Source organism: Takifugu flavidus, chromosome 15, assembly GCF_003711565.1.
Source record: "Takifugu flavidus isolate HTHZ2018 chromosome 15, ASM371156v2, whole genome shotgun sequence".
Classification (NCBI taxonomy): domain Eukaryota; kingdom Metazoa; phylum Chordata; class Actinopteri; order Tetraodontiformes; family Tetraodontidae; genus Takifugu; species Takifugu flavidus.
The window spans coordinates 7437482-7455909 of NC_079534.1; the positions used below are offsets into that span (position 1 = coordinate 7437482).

General features: G+C 40.0%; 1 protein-coding gene across 1 annotated transcript in view; it reads left to right on the forward strand.

The window, feature by feature from the left end:
• brinp2 (bone morphogenetic protein/retinoic acid inducible neural-specific 2) overlaps positions 1-18428 on the forward strand; it is a 125311-nt gene that overhangs the window by 95874 nt on the left and 11009 nt on the right. The window contains exon 6 of the mRNA XM_057056563.1: positions 5052-5288. Within this exon, the coding sequence (XP_056912543.1) occupies positions 5052-5288 (237 nt within the window). The remainder of the gene's footprint in view (positions 1-5051; positions 5289-18428) is intronic.

An 18428-nucleotide genomic window follows, 5' to 3' on the forward strand; every position in this document is an offset into this window, starting at 1 on the left:
ATGAGTGTCAAAAAGAACCAAAAATAAACTTCGATTTCATTTCAACGTCAAAACAGTCATTTTGAAACCATGGTTGTCACTGCTAGAAGCGAACTGCAGAATCGATCAGGCACATCAACGTGACCAGCTTCTTAATATTGTGTTGGTCCTCCCTTTGCTGGCAGAACATCCCTGACTCATCAAAGCATTGACCCCACTAGACCACCTTAAAGATGTTAGTAGCAGTTCCCTTACGTTGTGAGGTAGGGTCTCCATGGATTGGACTTGTTTTTTCAACCCCTTTTAGTGAGTGAGGTCTAGATAATGTAACACCTATAGGGCTCCTCAAACCATTTCTTAAGCATTCTGGCTTTGTGGCTAGATCACAACCCTGCTAAACAGGCCAGTTAGCAATCAAGAATACTGTTTCCTCATTTGCACCAATAAGCCTTGGCTTCTGATGACATTTCTTTAGTACTTTTTGCTAGTCTGCTCACTGTAGACCTAAACCAGAGCAGCAGTGGGATGCTCTAAACTCTAAACCAGCCATCACAGTTTTCTTCTGTCGAACCTTCTCAAATCCTCAAGCTTGACCATTTTTCTCCTTCCAACACAATAGCTTTGAGGATCAAATGTTCGTTTGTTGCTTAAAACATCTCAGGAGCCTCAATAAAGAGGTAATCAATTATTATTACTCAGCTGTCAGTGGGCAGAACAATTATTATTAAATAAACAATTGAATAAGCAAATAAATACATTTTAAAAATCAAGTGGAACTGACACAGTTTCATCTATAATTGGCTTTAGTGATTTATTAAAAGAATATGAATGTCTGAGAGTGTCATTGAATTTCACATTTCAGAGTTTCTGATGTCACACACACACACACACACACACCACACACACACACACACACACACACACCCAACTGTATTTTCCTTGCACATCAGTTCTGTGCCACTAAACACACCAAATCAATCAATTTATCCTAACATTTTCTTTAAAGTGTTAGATTTGCTGCAATTTTAATTTGTATATATCATACGCATTAGAAAAAACAAGAGCCTGTCTTCATTGAGTTACTCATTTTCAAACTGCATTTATTATATTACCACAGTGATGAAGATTCTCCATACAAGGTTAAATGTCTGCCACTTAGTCATCATTTGAAGAAAGAACATCAGGGAAAATGGTGATTGCATTTTACATAAAGTTTTAAACAGTTTGGGGGTCAAATAAAAAGCATCAGTATGAGACAACTAGAGCATTTAATGATTCAGGTGAAATCCATTCTGCTAATAGCTGATAAAAGAAGATGATCTGAAATGGGATTTTTAATATTTATCTCTTTTCACCTGTTTGTTCAATGGGTGCACCACAACAATTCAAATGTTTAGGCTTTAGATTAAATCCAGTACTTTGTTTTTAGGAAATTCATGGCAGCGATGGTTGCTGCCGCAGTAAGGAGATTAGTCTTTGCAGAGCCAGAAATGTCCACAGGAAAATTAGTTTAACTGCTTTCCAAATGTGACTGTGATTATAACTGAAGGATGCGAGAGGCAGACAATGAGGTGGAAGAGAGCTGGGGAAAAAAAATCGGAATGGCATTTGGTGAGAGGGAAAAGTGTTATTTAGCTGCCATCCAACACGAAGAAACCTAGCCAGACTCGCTACTGGTACACAGAGAGACAAAAACCTCAAAGCACCTGCCAAACCACGCAAGAGGGAAACTGCGGCTAATTACAGCTCTCTTTCCGAGCTATTGAAAGAGTAAATACCAAAGAAGACATGCATATTCATAGCAGGGCACAGTGGGATTGACATGTTGTTAACGATCATCCAGAAAGAGATGGTGAGGCGGGCAGACAGGAAGCTTTTGACACAACAAATTGATGATCATCAGACAGGAAAAGACACGCGGTCCAATCGGCACATTCAGGGAACACAGCAGGAGCTCTGCAAGTCAAACCTTTCAAAAGCTGCCAGCTTGTTCCTAATGACGCTCTTTTAACATTACGCATCTGCTTTTGACTTCCCTTAATATGTACAATCATCGAGCTTTGCCGCCATAATTACCATCATTTTGTATATTTAATAAAGTCTCATTCGAATAATAAAAGCAAGGAAGCTGAAACTTTGCTATCACATAGTGTTAAAGGTTCTATCTGTGAGTCAATCTGCAACAGAAATGAAGGAAAGTAGAGATGAATTATGAGCACGTATGTCAGTGACTCTCAGATTAGCCGAGGCGCGTTAGACTAGCAAAGCAGTTGATAATCAAATGATTTGATTACATTTGTTGCTTCTTTTTTTTTGCTTCTTTGGTTCCCTAGATGGTTTCATGTGTATGGTTCAATGAGAAGTGAGAACTGAAACGTGTCCTGAATGATGGAAACTAATATTGGAAACTAAAGTCTCCGCCACTGCAGCATCCGGTTTTACCAGAGATTCATTTTAGATAGGAGAAGGCTGTGAAAGGATGACATCTTTAATCAGATTAAGTGCGGAGTAGATTCATCAGAAATAATCTTAAAAGACCAATAATTCTGACAAATTTTCGGTTTAAGTTCTGGGAATGGAGCGGTTCATGGCAGATGTTGGATACGTGTATTTATTCAAGCATGTTTTGGATTAAGATGGTTCTTCAAGCGCCTTCCTGTGTGCAATTCACTACAATCTTATTCATGCTTCCTTTTTTTTGTCATTCTTGAGAAAACAGATTTCTTTTTTTCCCCACTTCCAAAACCCCTCTGTTCAGCTCCTCCTTTTGTGCTAAGAGTTACAACATTAAAGCACTGCAGTATTTATTCCATAAAAATGAACGCATCATCCGGAGATCAGCGATCATGCTTCCAAACACTGGTTTTGACAGCTGCAATTTAGAAATTAACAACTGGAAATGGAAAGTTTTAGACTACAACAGAGTCTGGGCTATATTCTATATTCTAGTCAGCAAGTCAGCTCATAAACCCATCACCATGGATGGGGACCTACCCTAATGTGGAATTTATTATCAACCTTCAAGAGAATATGAACAGAATATGAACAGATCACAGCTGGCTAAGATAAATTACAAACAAAAACAAATGTGTATATCCTTTTTGACATATTATTGAAATTTCTTCATGCTAGGCCTTGAATTGTTGAGTTGAAGCATCTGCATAGAGGCAGATCCCTCAAAACTATAGTCACTGTATTGCTGTGTGGCCAATGATATAATCACTCATAATTCAGAGTAGCAGGAAGCTACAATAAGGTTATATACACACTTTTGACACTGTTACTGTTGTGAATGCTCCTGAAAACTGTCAGTACAGGATGAGATTTTGTCAGAAATCATGAATGTTCCATTTGTCATTTAGAGCGTCCATCATCTGGCATGGAAAGAAAAAAAAACAGGAGCTTGCAACTGAGGCGTGCTATTTAGCCTTGGCAGTCTCGTGATTTACATGAGCCGCTGTGACAGGTCACAGTCCTCTCTGCTGAAGAGAGAAACACGTTTGGGCAAAAATTGTCATGAAAAGAATCAGCAGATAAATTTGTCTGTTTTGTATTTTAGGTTTGTTTCACAGTGCTACCGGTAATTTGTTTTTTTAAGGATGTTGTTAGGACACGTTATTTACTATCAGCGCCAGTGGTGTGAAAGTCAAGATTTATGAGACAGTCAGACCAAAACTCCAAATGAATAGCCGTCTGCCCTTTTTGTTGTTACTTCTTGGGAAATGGATGATGTGACAGAGATCGGAGACGTGGGCTGGGAAGACGATCTGCAGGCTGTTGATGAGTGAGTTGCTACCCAGTTGTGTAGGTGGGTGTCAGTTACAGTTCAGAGCTTGAACAGCACGTGCTTTAAATGAACGGGTAGAAGAGGACAGCTCTGAGAGCAGATCCGAACGCACTCAGGAGTCACTGTACAGCTAATCAGACTACAGCTAATCAGACACAGAGCTGATGTGAGCCACACCTTACACCATACCTGTTCATTGCAAGATGACCACTGACCTTCCCTGATTACCGTATAAATCATTTCATTTGTCTGGAGGTATTCAGCAGCTGGGCGGGCTTCAGCACTTCCCCTCCCCGGCAGCACACAATCCATTACACAAATATGTGGAAATATCCACATTTCTCCACTTTTCTAAATTCATCTTTTGCCAAAAAAAAGGAATTTGCTTTTAGCTGTTGTTACTTGGGGATTAGCAAATAGAATTAAAAATAATCCAAGACAATTATCTATAGGAGAGTGTATACATACTTCAAAAAATATTGAATATACACACTCCGCAAAAAGCAACATGAGATTTTTTTAAAAAAGGTGCTTGGAAGTGCAGTTGTTGTAGAGTGTGAAGAGCAGTGGGGACAGGACACAACCCTGTGGTGCACCAGTATTGACGGTCTGAGACTCCTGTTTGTGGTGATTACCTGACAAATGGAAAGTGATACGTTACAGTGGAGGAGTTTGGAGGAGAGGATTTCAGGAACAAAGGAAATGAAGGGTATTAAAATATTAATACAACACATAAAAGAGTAAATGGACACAACAGATTAAAATGAAATGAGGCTTTGATTCTTTGCAACATGACTGTAAAAAATGGAATTGCTGCCTATGAAAATATGAGAATAAGGCATAAATGTAGAAAGAATGAAGGTGCCAACTGATTGGTACCGATGACGTTCTCATCATTAGTGGACGTTCATGTCATCATGGGTTTTGGCGTTCCAACTGGCATCTGAATCTCTGACATCGTTATTGGTTTGTGCTCAGTGGCATTTATGCTTTTTTCCCTTTGGAAATTTACCTTTGTGGACGCAGAGATTGACTGTGTCCAGAAAGAGTGTTTCTGATGCAGTGATTGTCTAACAATTACAGTCATCACTAAAGGTTTTTCAGAATGTGGGAATCCTTAATAATTTAATTAATCTCAAACAAGGAGAAAAAAAACAGTATTTCACAATATTGCAAATTAGATTTTTCCTAATTTGCATTTTTTCATGTGTTAAAATACAACTTGTATCATTATTCAAATGGGCTCTAATTATGTAACAATCAAATGTTTTTTTTTTGTTTTCAGGCTTGCAAGATGTCCTGCCAGAATTCCTACGTGGGCGCTTTGTAGAGGCAGCCCTCAGCTATGTGGCGTGCAACTCAGAGGGCGAGTTGCTCTGCCACAACAATGACTGCTGGTGCCATTGCTCAACTCGCTTCCCACAATGCAACTGTCCCTTTGCTGATATCAAGGTCATGGAGGAGAACTTGGAGAAGAGCAAGCAGGCCTGGAGCACCCTGAACCATGAGTTCATGGAGTCAGGTACATCCTGGAATGATGCGACAATGCTGCCTTAAAACAATGCAAAGTCGCTGTTCTGGCGTCTAATTCCTATTAACACTATATAGCACATTTGTCATTTACATCTTAAATTCACCAGCAACTACAAGGTAAAGGGTTTAATGGATCATCAAGAATCCCTTATTTTGAATTCTCATCTTTTAAATCACAAAATATACAATAAATATAAAATAAATACAACATATAAACAGGAATTGGAGGTATAATCACAACTTAGTTTTCACATGGCTGCGCTTTTTTTGCTGAGCTTTTGGTTTTGTTTGAATGACATATCGAAGTTAGTGCCAAAATAGACAAGTTCAAAGATGGTTAGCCAATTTTGAAAGAACAGAAGCCTTAAAGGTCAATGAAAGTTTAAAGTTTAAACCTTTGACTCAGACCAAATGGCGACTGTTTTTAATTAACCTATTCATGCATCCTGTCTGGGGCTCCTGCCAAAGGAAACTCCACAGGTGGATTTGGAAGTGCTGCTTTACAATCATCGCTTTGCAGAGCAACAAGTAGACCCTGTTCGTGTGATTCATGTGCCGATCCCCTCCTGGAGTCAAAATAGTGTCTGAGTTGGACTCAAACATGACTGGCAGCCACTTACAGAGTTTTCATTATTGTTTAAGACAATGGGAAATCGACCTCCTGTGACACCACGAGACGTTTACAGGTCGTTGCATAGACAGTGCTGCTGGGATTGTGACAGCACTCAGTGCCCATTTATCAAACTGGATGGTGAAATAAATGACATAAATGACTGAAAAACATGGTGCTGCTGAGTTATGTTCTGGGTTCTGCCATCCACCACTTGATGTATTCTTTTAGCGATACAGCTGGAAATGTTGAAACAAGCTGAGGAAGGAGCAGAAATACAATGCATTTATGGCTTGGTTATTAAATGAAAATAAAAACCAAAATAAAGTATTAATATTATAGAATATATTGATTTAGTCATATTAATTATAGTAATACACCTCACTATTGTGAGAAGAATTATTGTTGTTATCGTTTAAATGCTATAGTGAGTAGATTTAGAGTGTTTAAGGAATGTTTAAGAAAAGGAATGTATGAGTGTTTGAATCAAGTATTGAAGCTGTTAGGTACCCAGCATTGAGAGGTACCATGTTCAAGGACACGAGGAAGTCGTAAAGATAGGAAGAGAAGGAATCGTGAGGTCAGGTTGACATGATCTTGTGTGCACCAAATAAAAGAGGTGAGTGAGCAGCAGACGAACGGAGTTGAGAGAGGAAGCTTGAACTGCTGCTCAGCTCTCCCTTGCAAGGAACTCCTGTTGTTTGCGTGGTTGATCTGAGTCTGGTGAGCGAACAGCGCGGGTGACCAAAACATCACCCTCACACTATCTATTTTTTTTAAGTCACCTGGTTGGTTTTAATTTATTTTTAAATAAATTGGCTCTGCTAAGAGAATAATGATGTAATGTTGGAGGTCCTGTTGGATGTTCTCGCTGTGTAAGAGGAGCTAAGAGACTAGAGCTGGAGGTTCCAGTTTCAGGTTTGGCTGCTTGATGATAATTCAAAACTCTGACAGCTGATTTTCAGAGGCAGATTTGTGTTTTTGTTGCTTTAATTATAGGAATACAATTAAACTTGGAATATTACTTGTAAAATAACATGTTTTCATTAATAATATAAAGATAAACTATGTTATGATGCTTTACGATGTGTCAGGCCAGGGCTTAAGACAGGACTGAGATTAATAGCTGAAGCCAACTTGATTTAACAAGATTAAGGTGTTCCTTGACAACGCAAAATTAGCAAACAGTGACTTAATGTCACTCCTGATGAAGAAAAAAACCCACATTAAAAGATTACATGACTCAAAACCTGTCCAAAGATTTTTCAACTGTGAACCAAAAACCCTCCATACTGGAAGCCAACCAAAGTTATTACCAAAAATTACCAAGGATAGTGCAATATTGAGATGTTATGCAAGAAACAAAACAAAAAGTAACTCTTGACACTTCAAAGGGGACTAACTAATTAACTGCAGGCCTTTATGAAGCAATATATTAAAAGGCTGACAATGTACTTCAACACATTTAGAGATTGATCGTTGAGGTAAGGCACAGATACGATTAAGCAACTGAGCAAACACTTTATGATGTTCATTGTTCTGGTTAAGGCAAGCACAAGTGTGAAGAACAGACGGGAGACGATGGAGTCCCTTCCGTCCCATCAGAGATAACTGTGATGCCGGAATCGTTTCCACACCGCACTGCCTGCGTGTGTGTATGCAGAGTTTGCAGCTCTGCAGTTACAGCAAACAGTTTTCTGTGATTCCCCACTGCTAAAAATGAGATCTTCCTAAACATACCAGGAGTATTGAAATGAAGACCCATAATTGCGGGGACATCACCTGTTTATGTCAGCAGCTAAACTTTGTGCCGTTTGACTAAACTGAATGAGATCTTTGGGTTGTTGAGAGGCTTGAGTGCCTGTGCAGTGAGCTGGAAATACCACAGTTGTTCACTTTGACGTCCCATCGCACAAATCTTCCGTTTCTTCGAAGTTTCCACCCATTTTAAAGAACACGTTCACACAGTTAACCAGACGTATGCAAGGCAAAGTGAAATGAAATATTAATGTGGGAAGATTGGAGGATAATCGACAGGAAATGTGCTTGACTTTCAAACTGTTGCTTTTGGATCCCCTCTCATTATCACACTCACACACACGCGGACATTTAAAGTTGCTTTGGCTTCTGGGGGAACCTAAGAACTCGGTGTGGATCTTGTCTGCTGGGACAGGCTGATAAATTTGTTGTGGTGAGAGAAACCCACTGCAAGCTTTTTATGTGTGTGTGACAGAGAGACAGAAAGAGAACAAGGAAGAGTCCCAATCAAAGTGTGCATCAATGAGCAAGGGGGAAAGGGAAGGATACCCTAAAACTCAGCCAAATGCCATTTTCTCAATCCAGAGCTCAAAATTTCCCAGCAGCAGCAGCCACATAAGCAAATGTATCCTTTTGAATTGATCACTGGTGGAGGTGAATAAGTGATGGATTGAAGATCACACCTTTTGTGTTTGGAAAAATTGGAAGCAGAATCAGCTTTAGAGATCAGCGAGAGACTCCTTTGCGCTGGTGTCTGTCAAGTGGCTTCTTAAAAGGCCCAATCTCACCTCACTGCCAAGAAACGCTGATACTTTTCATTAACAGCGTGGAAATGTGGCATGTTTCCACGTAAAAGTCTTGGTTTGGACAAATCAACATCCAAAAGAAAGAAGTTTTGCTCTTCATAAAGATCCTAGAATGCCTACTGAAATGGGAGCCAGAAATCCAAATAACATTTCATTTACTTGAGTCATATAGAGGGCAGTATTTTATAAATTGTGACGAGAAGCTCATTTAAAATCCAAGCTACATTGTTATGTATTCTCTGGTAATTCTGTACAGATAAGAAATTAACTGCTGTAGTACCGTGGCAGATTGTGGAGGCAGTATTTCATGCTGGATGCAGTTGGGGCGGAATATTGTATCTGCTCCAATACGATGGCGTAGCTGATTCACTTCTATTCAAATCCAGCTGCGTAAACATGGGTCCAATCCAAGCCATTCGAAAAAAATATCTATCTTTGTCAAATAGCGGAGCGCGTCACCGCCATCTGGCATCTGGCATGTGCAGGATGGTAAGTTGAGTGCAAAGACAAAACAAAAGATCTGGAAATTTTTCAAAAAGAAATAATGGAAATACATACATTAAAGGCGCAGAAATCTGAACAAAAACAAACATTTTCTCCTCTTCTGGAGGGTATTTCAAATGTTTGAATTTTGTGGCTCATTTTATACGCTATGAAACCGCAATGGCATCCAGGCTTTTATGGGCGTAATAGAGAAGCTGTGGCTGAAAAGTATCACGGTTTCAGGAGTTATCATCCAGCCAATGTCATGACTCTGGTGCCTCACAGACTCAGCCACTAAATTTGAATGAAAAGCACGATGAAATTCTGACATGGGGTTGGAATTACCATAACAGTGGTACCGAACATCTAATCTTTACGTTGGACCTCTGTAGTGTTAAGTTGGCTGGTGAGGGTGTGTGTGTGGGGGGTGGTGGCATCTTCACAGCCGACACACGTGTCACAGATGGTGCAGACAAGGTAACTAATGAGGACACTTATACATGAATCATACGGTGAAGCCTCTAAGTAATTGAGATTCAAGTCCCCGTCGTTGGGCTGGAAAAGAGGAAGTGCAATTTCCCATCTGAGAGATAGAGCCAGGAAAGACCTTTTGCTCTCACTACCAAAGCAGGATTTTGTTTGATTTTGTGGCTCATGAAGCACGCGCGCTCACGTGTGATGGATGGATGCGGTGTCAGTGCACCTCATGTAAAGTGTTTAGGCTGGACCAATGGGATCGTGTTGCCAAAACCACTTTCAGTGTCTGGAAAAAGAAAAATGATGGTGTCCAAAATGTTGCTGCAACAACATGTCTGTCTGTTTGTCTGTCACCACGGAAGAGCTGGCCCTGCAGAGATCCAGTGGCTTCTGTGAGCACCACCTCTGATTCTGAACAGAGACACAAACCTTTAAGTCAGCAAGGTCCACCGTGTAAGACATGTAAACCCCTGTTGGACATCTTGCATGATTAGATATTTGGTGATAATTCTGCCCTGGAGAAAAATTTCAGTCTTATCAATCGCAACTAATAAAAGCTCACGGCAGCTGCTAATTACTATCCTAGATGTTATAATAAGATTGTAGTTTTAAAAAGGCAAAGGTTATGTATCCGTGAATCTTTTCATCTAAATTGTCTTCATTTTCCTTGCTTTTAATTAACCTGTTTGATTTCAATCTTGAGCCCAACAGCATATCCCAACAAAACTTCGCCAGCGCCAATGCAGGAAGAAGTGAGAGATTTCAGGAAAGAAAACACATACAAATGTGCCAAAATTATAAGTCACTCCCTTATGAACATAAATACAGCATAAAGTTTCAATGAATCCAATCATAAATATTTTACTTCCCTTCTCTCCGTTCCATCCTCTAATCTTGTCTTCATTACTCTTACTTTTTGTCTCGCTGCTCTAGTCGTGTGATGCAGTACAAATTGTGAAATTGTCTCTCTTCGTCCATTTATCCCAATTAAAAAGCCTCCCTGGGAGCATTGGGGAATCTGTTTGATACTTGGAACCACCTACAAATAGTTCTGGCAGATGTCTGAGCATGAGCAGGACCCCAACACTTTGAATCTCTGCCTGCTTCCATCTTAGACGCTGTTGGTTTGTGTTGGGTTGTGTTGTTTCGGGGTGTCTGTGTGGCAAATGGGCTTGCTGGATTTATGTAGGCGACAGAAAAGTTAGGCAATTATCTTTTTCTCAGAGATTAATTTGACTGCGGCTCAAGATTTGGCAATCCTCCTCCCTCCTTCTCCTTGTTTATACAGGGGAGGCATTTCACACATGCAGCTTTATGCTCTGCTTTTGCTATCTTTCTCTCTGCAAGTTTAAAAAAAATGTGGCTCTTTTTTCCTTCCTTTGTAGCTCTTGTCACCTTTATGCTTGAAAGCGCTATTGAATAAAAACCAAACCTATTGAGGAACACATTTACATTTTCATTTATGAGATTAGTGTTAGCTGCTTTAGGCCCATTGCTAGATCGCACGATGCTGTCAGGCAGGAATTGCTCGTCTATACAAATATAACCTGGTTGATTATTGTAAATTTATCGTACATACTGGTCAGCTATTATCTTTATTCTCTTTATCCACCACAACTGACAATCACTCGTCAGTGATAAGTTCAATCATCAGCATAGGGAAGGGCTCCAGGCCGTGATGGGGATGCACTGGGAAGAAATGAGGTTGAATTGTTTTAGAATCATTTTAACTTTTAATGTATGAATTATGAGAAGAGCGGGGTCCACATGTAAGGATTTTCTAAATCTTAAGAGATCAGGAACTGAAATGTTTTGTTCGTACTGTGTGCTCCCAGAATCCCATGCCCTGATCATGCCCTGGACTCAATCCCAGGGCATGACCCCCTAAAAGCAACAGCGACAAGGAAAAAGGAGGAGGAGAAGGGGGATGAGGACAGGGAGAGGAGAGAACAGGCATAGATCATGCAAGTACATTAATTATTACAAGCTGTCAGTGTAAGCGTTGAGTGGGTCACTGGGGTCAAAGGTTGGCAGGTCAAGATTCCGTCCCACCGCTGAGCTAGACTTTTGTGCCAACAAGCCAGAAATCTTGCGTGATCACACATGATCTAACAGTACAAAGAATAAACATGGCAACAACCGGCAAACACAACTTGGAGGAGAGAATGATGGTGGTCTATTTTTCACTTAAAAGAGAAAAGAATGGAGAAAATCCTGGCAGCAGCACGAATGTTATTTTTATTTATGCCTGCTTCCTTGAGCAAATTTAATATCTTATTAATAACATCTCACAGCACAGGACAATGTTATAATAAAAACGTATAGGACAATTTTATAAGACACAAGATAATCTGGCAAAGTGGTTGGGAAGGGAAAAATTGGGACCAAAAGTGTCCAATTATCTTTATGTATTCATACATACATACATCCATCATCCATTAATCCATTGATCATCCTTCCATGTTTGCCTTTGAATTGCACTTTCCCTTTTTGCACTCTAATTAAGACACTTTTTTAATTTTGCTGATTTATTTTAAATTTTCTCATGAGTATCGTACTGCTGCGTTTGAGTCATTAGAGACTTTTTTTCTATTTACCAAATTTTTTTTGTTTGTTTAATTCTGGGTGCAGTTATTTTCAGTGATAATCTTTTATGTGTTTTTATTCATCAGTTCTTCTCTGTTTTACTTTAACTTTTAAATCTTTTCTGTGACTCAGATGTGTGAGTGGAGGCCATCGCGTGTCTCACCTTTAGAAAAGCCTTTGCTGAAGCAACGCCGACATACTTGGAAAAGAGCTGAGGAGGCGAGGGTGAAGGGGGGGGGTGAAGGGGGTTGGAAATGAGTGGGCAGCCACTTTCTTTATTCCTGTCTCAAATGGCTTGACCACTGGCAGTAGCAAAGCCGCACAGATGTCTGTGGAGGAGGATTTGGCGAGAGGGGAAGAGAAAGGAGGTGGATCATACAGAAACACAGAGGCGGCGAGACGCTGTGACGAGTCGACAGGTGCAGAGTCAGACTTTGAAAACTGACAGTAATAACGGAGTCTGAGGAGGAGTGAAAGTTGAAATTGCATAAAACAAGTCATTCGCATATATTTCTTCTCTTTAGTCAACACGTTAGGGGTTGTTTTAAACAACCCCAGGGCAAGTGCCTGGAGCTGACAGTACAGACAGTGAACAGCAGTTCCAGTTTGCACATGTTTCCTGGTGAGACAAAGTGATGCCGGGACTGTGCGCCGCCTCGTCACTGGTAATTCTGCTAAGCCTGTAAGTACAAAGAAGATGCATCAGAAAAGCCTGGAGGGTGAACTGTTAGGGGCCATGGATGGCACTGGACACAGACAAGCACAGTACAAATAATTTCTGTCCTGTTCTATTTCCGTCCCATCTATCCAAGGACTCAGTGCTGGTTAGAGACAGAATAGTAACAGGATTTCACTCGGAATTAAACCTGCTGGACTTCATCATTAAATTTATCATTAAGTCATCATTAAATGCAGATTCTTCCTCCATTTTGGCTCAGTCCACATTACTCAATATGGATGCTGGAAAACTGTACCAGCTAATAATAATTGGAAGACTTTTTTTTTAATCAAGCCACAATTAAGGAATTCATTTTTTTAAGAGATAAACACACACTGAAACACACAGAGTTCTTTTTCTTCCTCAGGTGAGCCTGGGCAACCTTCGGAAAAACTGTTAATCCTAAAAGTAGAGATAAGAGAGGGAGGAGGTGCCATCTTTCTTGGGGGACTTGGTTGGTCTGATGAGCACGCTCCCATCATCTCTCCTGTGTCACTTACTGGAGAGGACCAACCACTCTGAAGCATAACTGAGAGTAAGGTGGTGCAGAGGTGCTGTGGGCTGCCTCATTTAACGGGTAACTGCTGCATTGAGGGTCCTCAACAGCTAAAAACTCCCTATACATAGAGGGACTCAATCTCTCATCAAATTTAATCCCAAGAGTTAGTTTGAGCTTTTCATCCACTTCGATGAATGTTCTCCACTTTAATTTCATCCTTTAAGTATTTTGCTGGAACAACAACACCTGCTAAAGGTGCTGCTGTGTTCTTCGGACACTCAAGCACTGAGTACATCTTTTTTTCTTTTTTTTTCTTAAAGGATGTAAAGGATGACAAGTACGTCTATATTTACTAGTAATGTCATTAGACTGTTTTCCATTACCCTTAGAAATGAGCAAAGTCAAAATGACACAATAAAAGACCTCTAATGGAAACACATGAATTTCTAAAAACCTCTAAAATATCACTGAGGCGCTCCTTTGAAAAGGTTTTTCAGACATTTTATCTCGAAATATATTGCAAAAGTGCAACTGAAACACTTTGTTACATTTACGGTGACACAGAACTTATGGACTGACTATTTAATTAGAAGTAATAATAAATAATCTTGACAATTTTTAATATTGTCAATGCAACCGCGTTGAGGTAATGCAACAGGATTTGTACGTCTGTCTTTCGCCCCGCAGAGTCTCAGGAGATGAGATTTCATGAAAAATTTGAGAAAGCTCGTGCCCAAAACGCCCTTCAGTAGAAACACGTACACAGCACAAATGCACTTTATTGAAATTTTAGAAATATCACTATACTGACTAATGTTTAGTTGTTTAAATCTAATTCCAATTTATTAAAGATGGCATTTAAATTGCCCTTATGGAGAGCTGATCAAGTATTTAAATCATGCTGCATAGAAATGTGTACAGATGACACATGTGCCTCATACAGTTGAGTTTCAGTTGTCGTTCGCATCAGAAGTGCAAAAAAAACAAAATCTTCACTCCTTAAACTGTGGAATGAGCCCACAGAAATCAGGCAACACCTTCTCCACATTTGATCATTAAGGATTCATAGTTGTTGGTTTCTGGCGTGATGATTTTTTTGTTGTTTTATTTTGACTATAAAACTAATTGGCATGCTCCTGCACCGGATGGTAGCTGCTTTCTGACTGAGGTCAGGCCGCAAAAGCAACCCTTGAGGCTGTATGCTCTCCTGTCTGGCTGGAAAGTTGATTTCCAGGTGAACTTTAAAAACAGCGCAAAAGATGCCATCGCCTCATTAATGAACAGCCCGTGAACGGAAAAGGCCCCATATGCAGCCATGACCCACACAGACACACAATCATCCTCATACTTACACGAGTGTGCACACACAGCGGCAACACTTGATAAGCTGGTTCGTAATTGGGCCTCTGGAGAGTCGCTGACACTTTCTGTGCAGCTGGGACCACCAGACAGAAGCTACACTCTTAACAGTGTGGACAGTAAAGAATCAAACCTCTGACTCAGCCAGAGTGGCCTGATTAGATCTGAAGCAAATTTATTGTTTCAGATGATTAGCTCATTAACAAAAGTATCATAAACCACTTGGGAATTTAAAGTATTAATATTATAGTATTAATATTAAATGGATTTATTTCATTCTGTGTTAAGCTAAAAAAAAAAAAAAGTTAAGATGATAAAGGCTATTTTTAATACTCCAGCAGAAGGTTAGCCTCCTGTAACCTGCAGTAACACTGGCCAGAACCCTTCCAGCAATCTCTGTCTTATTTCTTCTCTTAGTCAATCTCTTTTAATCTGCCTCTCCTTCTCCTGACCCTCCAGTCTCAGCAGACAGGGCAGTAATTCTCAGTCCTTCAGCAGTGAGAGCTCAGGGCAGTCCCACACTTCAGTCTTTTACTTACGTTGCTCTCGGCTCCGCAAGATTCCCATCTTTGAGAAGTTGAAATGCTCAATTTATCTGTGATGGGCAACTCTGTATTTCTAATTATAAAATGAACCAATTGTATTTTGTGTTGTTTGCCTGGATTTAATTTGTCCTCCTCCTGTCTGTATCGTATTGGCACATAGTTCAGGTCGCATGCACTAAATGATAACCTCAAAAAGCAGTTTGGAAACAGAAGCCAGTGGATGCTTTTTTAAAGGCCAATATAATATTGACAAATAATTTTGGTTCACAACTAATTAAATCCAAATTATTCAGTTCAAAAAGGGATGCTGACGCTCTTGCAGATGGTGTTTTTTAGATTTTAGACAATATTTACTTGTCATTGAACAGTTGGAATATGGAAATTGGACTTTTGTTATTGGTGCTTTTGAATTTATCGCATGCAGCGATGTCTGGCAACCCTTTCACAGCCAGAATTACATATTTAGATAATATTGAAGCCAAATCTGTCCTTGAGGTTCCAAAAGAGTTTAACATTATTTTGATTTGACTAAAAACATTACTATAAAAACATGAGCTACAGGAAACTGAGGACATATGAATAAAATGTCCAACTGCTGCCTTTAAGAGCAGGAAATGTACAATTTCAGTCATCCAGAAATGATAGAAAGCAAATGCATGGCACAGATAGTGTGACAAATGTTGTGTATATTATGTCGCATTCATTTTGTATCCTGAATGTGCAGAATTTCCCCCAATGTGTAATTTCTCATTAATACGATGCTGTAAATTGTGGTCTTACTGCAGTTTACTCATCCGTTTGGCTCCATAACATGACAAATAAAGAACGCGTGATGCTGCTGCTGGTAACGCAGCGAAGCTGTAACTGGTGATCATTTGCAGCTCCACTGGGTACACTGTTAAAACCCATCTGCCTGAAGACACCCACACACATTTGGGCCTGTTTTTCTATCTCAGGCTCTTGGACTATTCAAAGGTAATTCCCCTTATTAGTAGAGCCATCAGACCCTACAATGGCTTCCTCTTATTATACAACGTCTGCATGTTAACGAGTGCCTGAGAGTGGTTCAGTGCACGTGTTGCCATGCATGCATCTTTTGCATTAAACCGTAGTAGTGAAGCTACTAGAACTTTTTTCTCTGATTTATATGTATTTATATCGTGTGCAGAAGTTCTAATGTTCAGCCAATACAAGAGAACCACATGTTGTTCAAATATTAGAGGGAAAATATGTCTTCAAGCCATCTTATTTTAAGAGTTCTACGAATGGGATTGGTATCAGTACTTGTCCATTTCTTGCAGGTTTCTTATTAAACAATGTTTCTGGAGAAGATGCATACAGGTTTTCTGAAACCGTGCAGCATATCTTTGATCTTTTATGACCTCCTGATGCCTGATTCTGAACGTCACCTCATTCGCTGTGATAGTTGTCTGGGAAACACGTGAGGCAACGATGACACTGAACGCACCTCAAAGGAAGGCACGGTCCGATTGTGTTGTGGACCAACTTGCAACGACTTTAAAACAAAGGCCTTCAATATTTCACATGCGTGAGAGGAGCAGTGACATTTAAGTAGTTTAATAGACGGATTTCCCTCTTCCCATCGTTGTAATCTTCTCAAATGCACAGAGATCTGTGCTGTCTGGCAGCAGTGCCCCTCATCTTTCTCCCAAATACCCTCCAATTTATCCCCCAACAGCGAAAATCTAAAAATCTGCAGGGGATAATAAAATGCAATGTCACATTTTTTTCACAACATCTCAATCATGGTGAATGTCAGGGGGGGAAAAAGCAAAAAAAAAAGTTCACAGCTGCTCTGAAAACGCCCTTGAACACCATCCTACAGCTTTACTAAAACAAAAAAAAATAAAAGTGTTGATCTCCATGGCATGCAAACTTCAGCACAGCTTTGCCATGAGCATTCTAGTCTAGTCTAGTGTTGGGAGCTCCCAACAAGACGTGGCTGTGCTCTGCTCAGTATGAAATATGAGTTATTGATTTTAACTCACAAGATTGAATCGGAGAGGATCTTGGGGAACATATTACGGACAAGTTTCAAAACAGCTTGCAGTTTCCAAAAGAAGTAAATTAAAAAAATATATATATATCCTAGAATAATACCGACTGCTCACCATTGTGGAAGTGCAACAATAAAGAAAACCTGAATAGAAAGCATTACAAAGACACCCTGCCGGTGAACGTTGTGCATGAAGGGGTCCATATGCGGTAGAAGCATCAGGAACCATGTGGATCTTTAGGGTATGCCTTCAGCAGGTGGAGGCTTTAATAGGCAGCTCCCAGATCAATGTCGCACCTAAAAACGATCGCTGCTGAAAAGAACATACATGATCCCGATTTCTTTCAATGATGAATAGAACAGTGAGAACTAACCCCAATTTAATATTTTTCCCCTCTGTGGGAATCAGCTTTATGGAGTACCCCCCACCTCTGTAGTTCGGTGGGAACCATTATCCATTTCTGATATCTCGACAGGAGTCAGGAAGGTAGTTCATCTTCAAACCGGTATGCTAAGGTAAGGGGCAGCGAAATACTGAAACGTTTGTTTCAACTCTAGTCATTCTAGGCTGACCTGGAGCATAATGCAGCAGCCTGGTGAGAGGGAAGAGCAGCAATTTTACTTAAGCAGACAGGAAGCATGCTAGTGGAGGCCTGAGGCTCTCTGCATGTGGTTGAACTGTAAGGGGACTTTTGAAGCAAAGGAAGCCCAATATAAAGCATGATGCCAAATAATAATGTGAATTTTTTCTGTCTACTGACTCCTGTGGGAAAAGACAGAATCACTGAATTCTAAAAGAAAAGAAGCACCAAGAGGCTTGAAATAACTGTGCAAAGGAGAGATCCAGCATCCTCCCCTGACTCGGAACTTTTTTATTTCTATTTTTTGTAATTTTGATCATTTGGTGTGGCTTCGTGTGGCCCATCTGTATTCCAGACAAAATGTTAATCTAAGGATAGATAGATAGATAGATAGATAGATAGATAGATAGATAGATAGATAGATAGATAGATAGATAGATAGATAGATAGATAGATAGATAGATAGATAGATAGATAGATAGATAGATAGATAGATAGATAGATAGATAGATAGATAGATAGGCAGATAACTTGACAGACAGACAGACAGACTACTATTTCCCCTGAGAAGCAATGTGCGAATCTGCCACAAATGCATGATTGTGTGCACATATCAAGTGAGGTTTTTACTCCTCTGATGTCAGGAATGTGCTAAGTGTGTTCCTTTTGTGGCTCTGCATAAAGTTATAA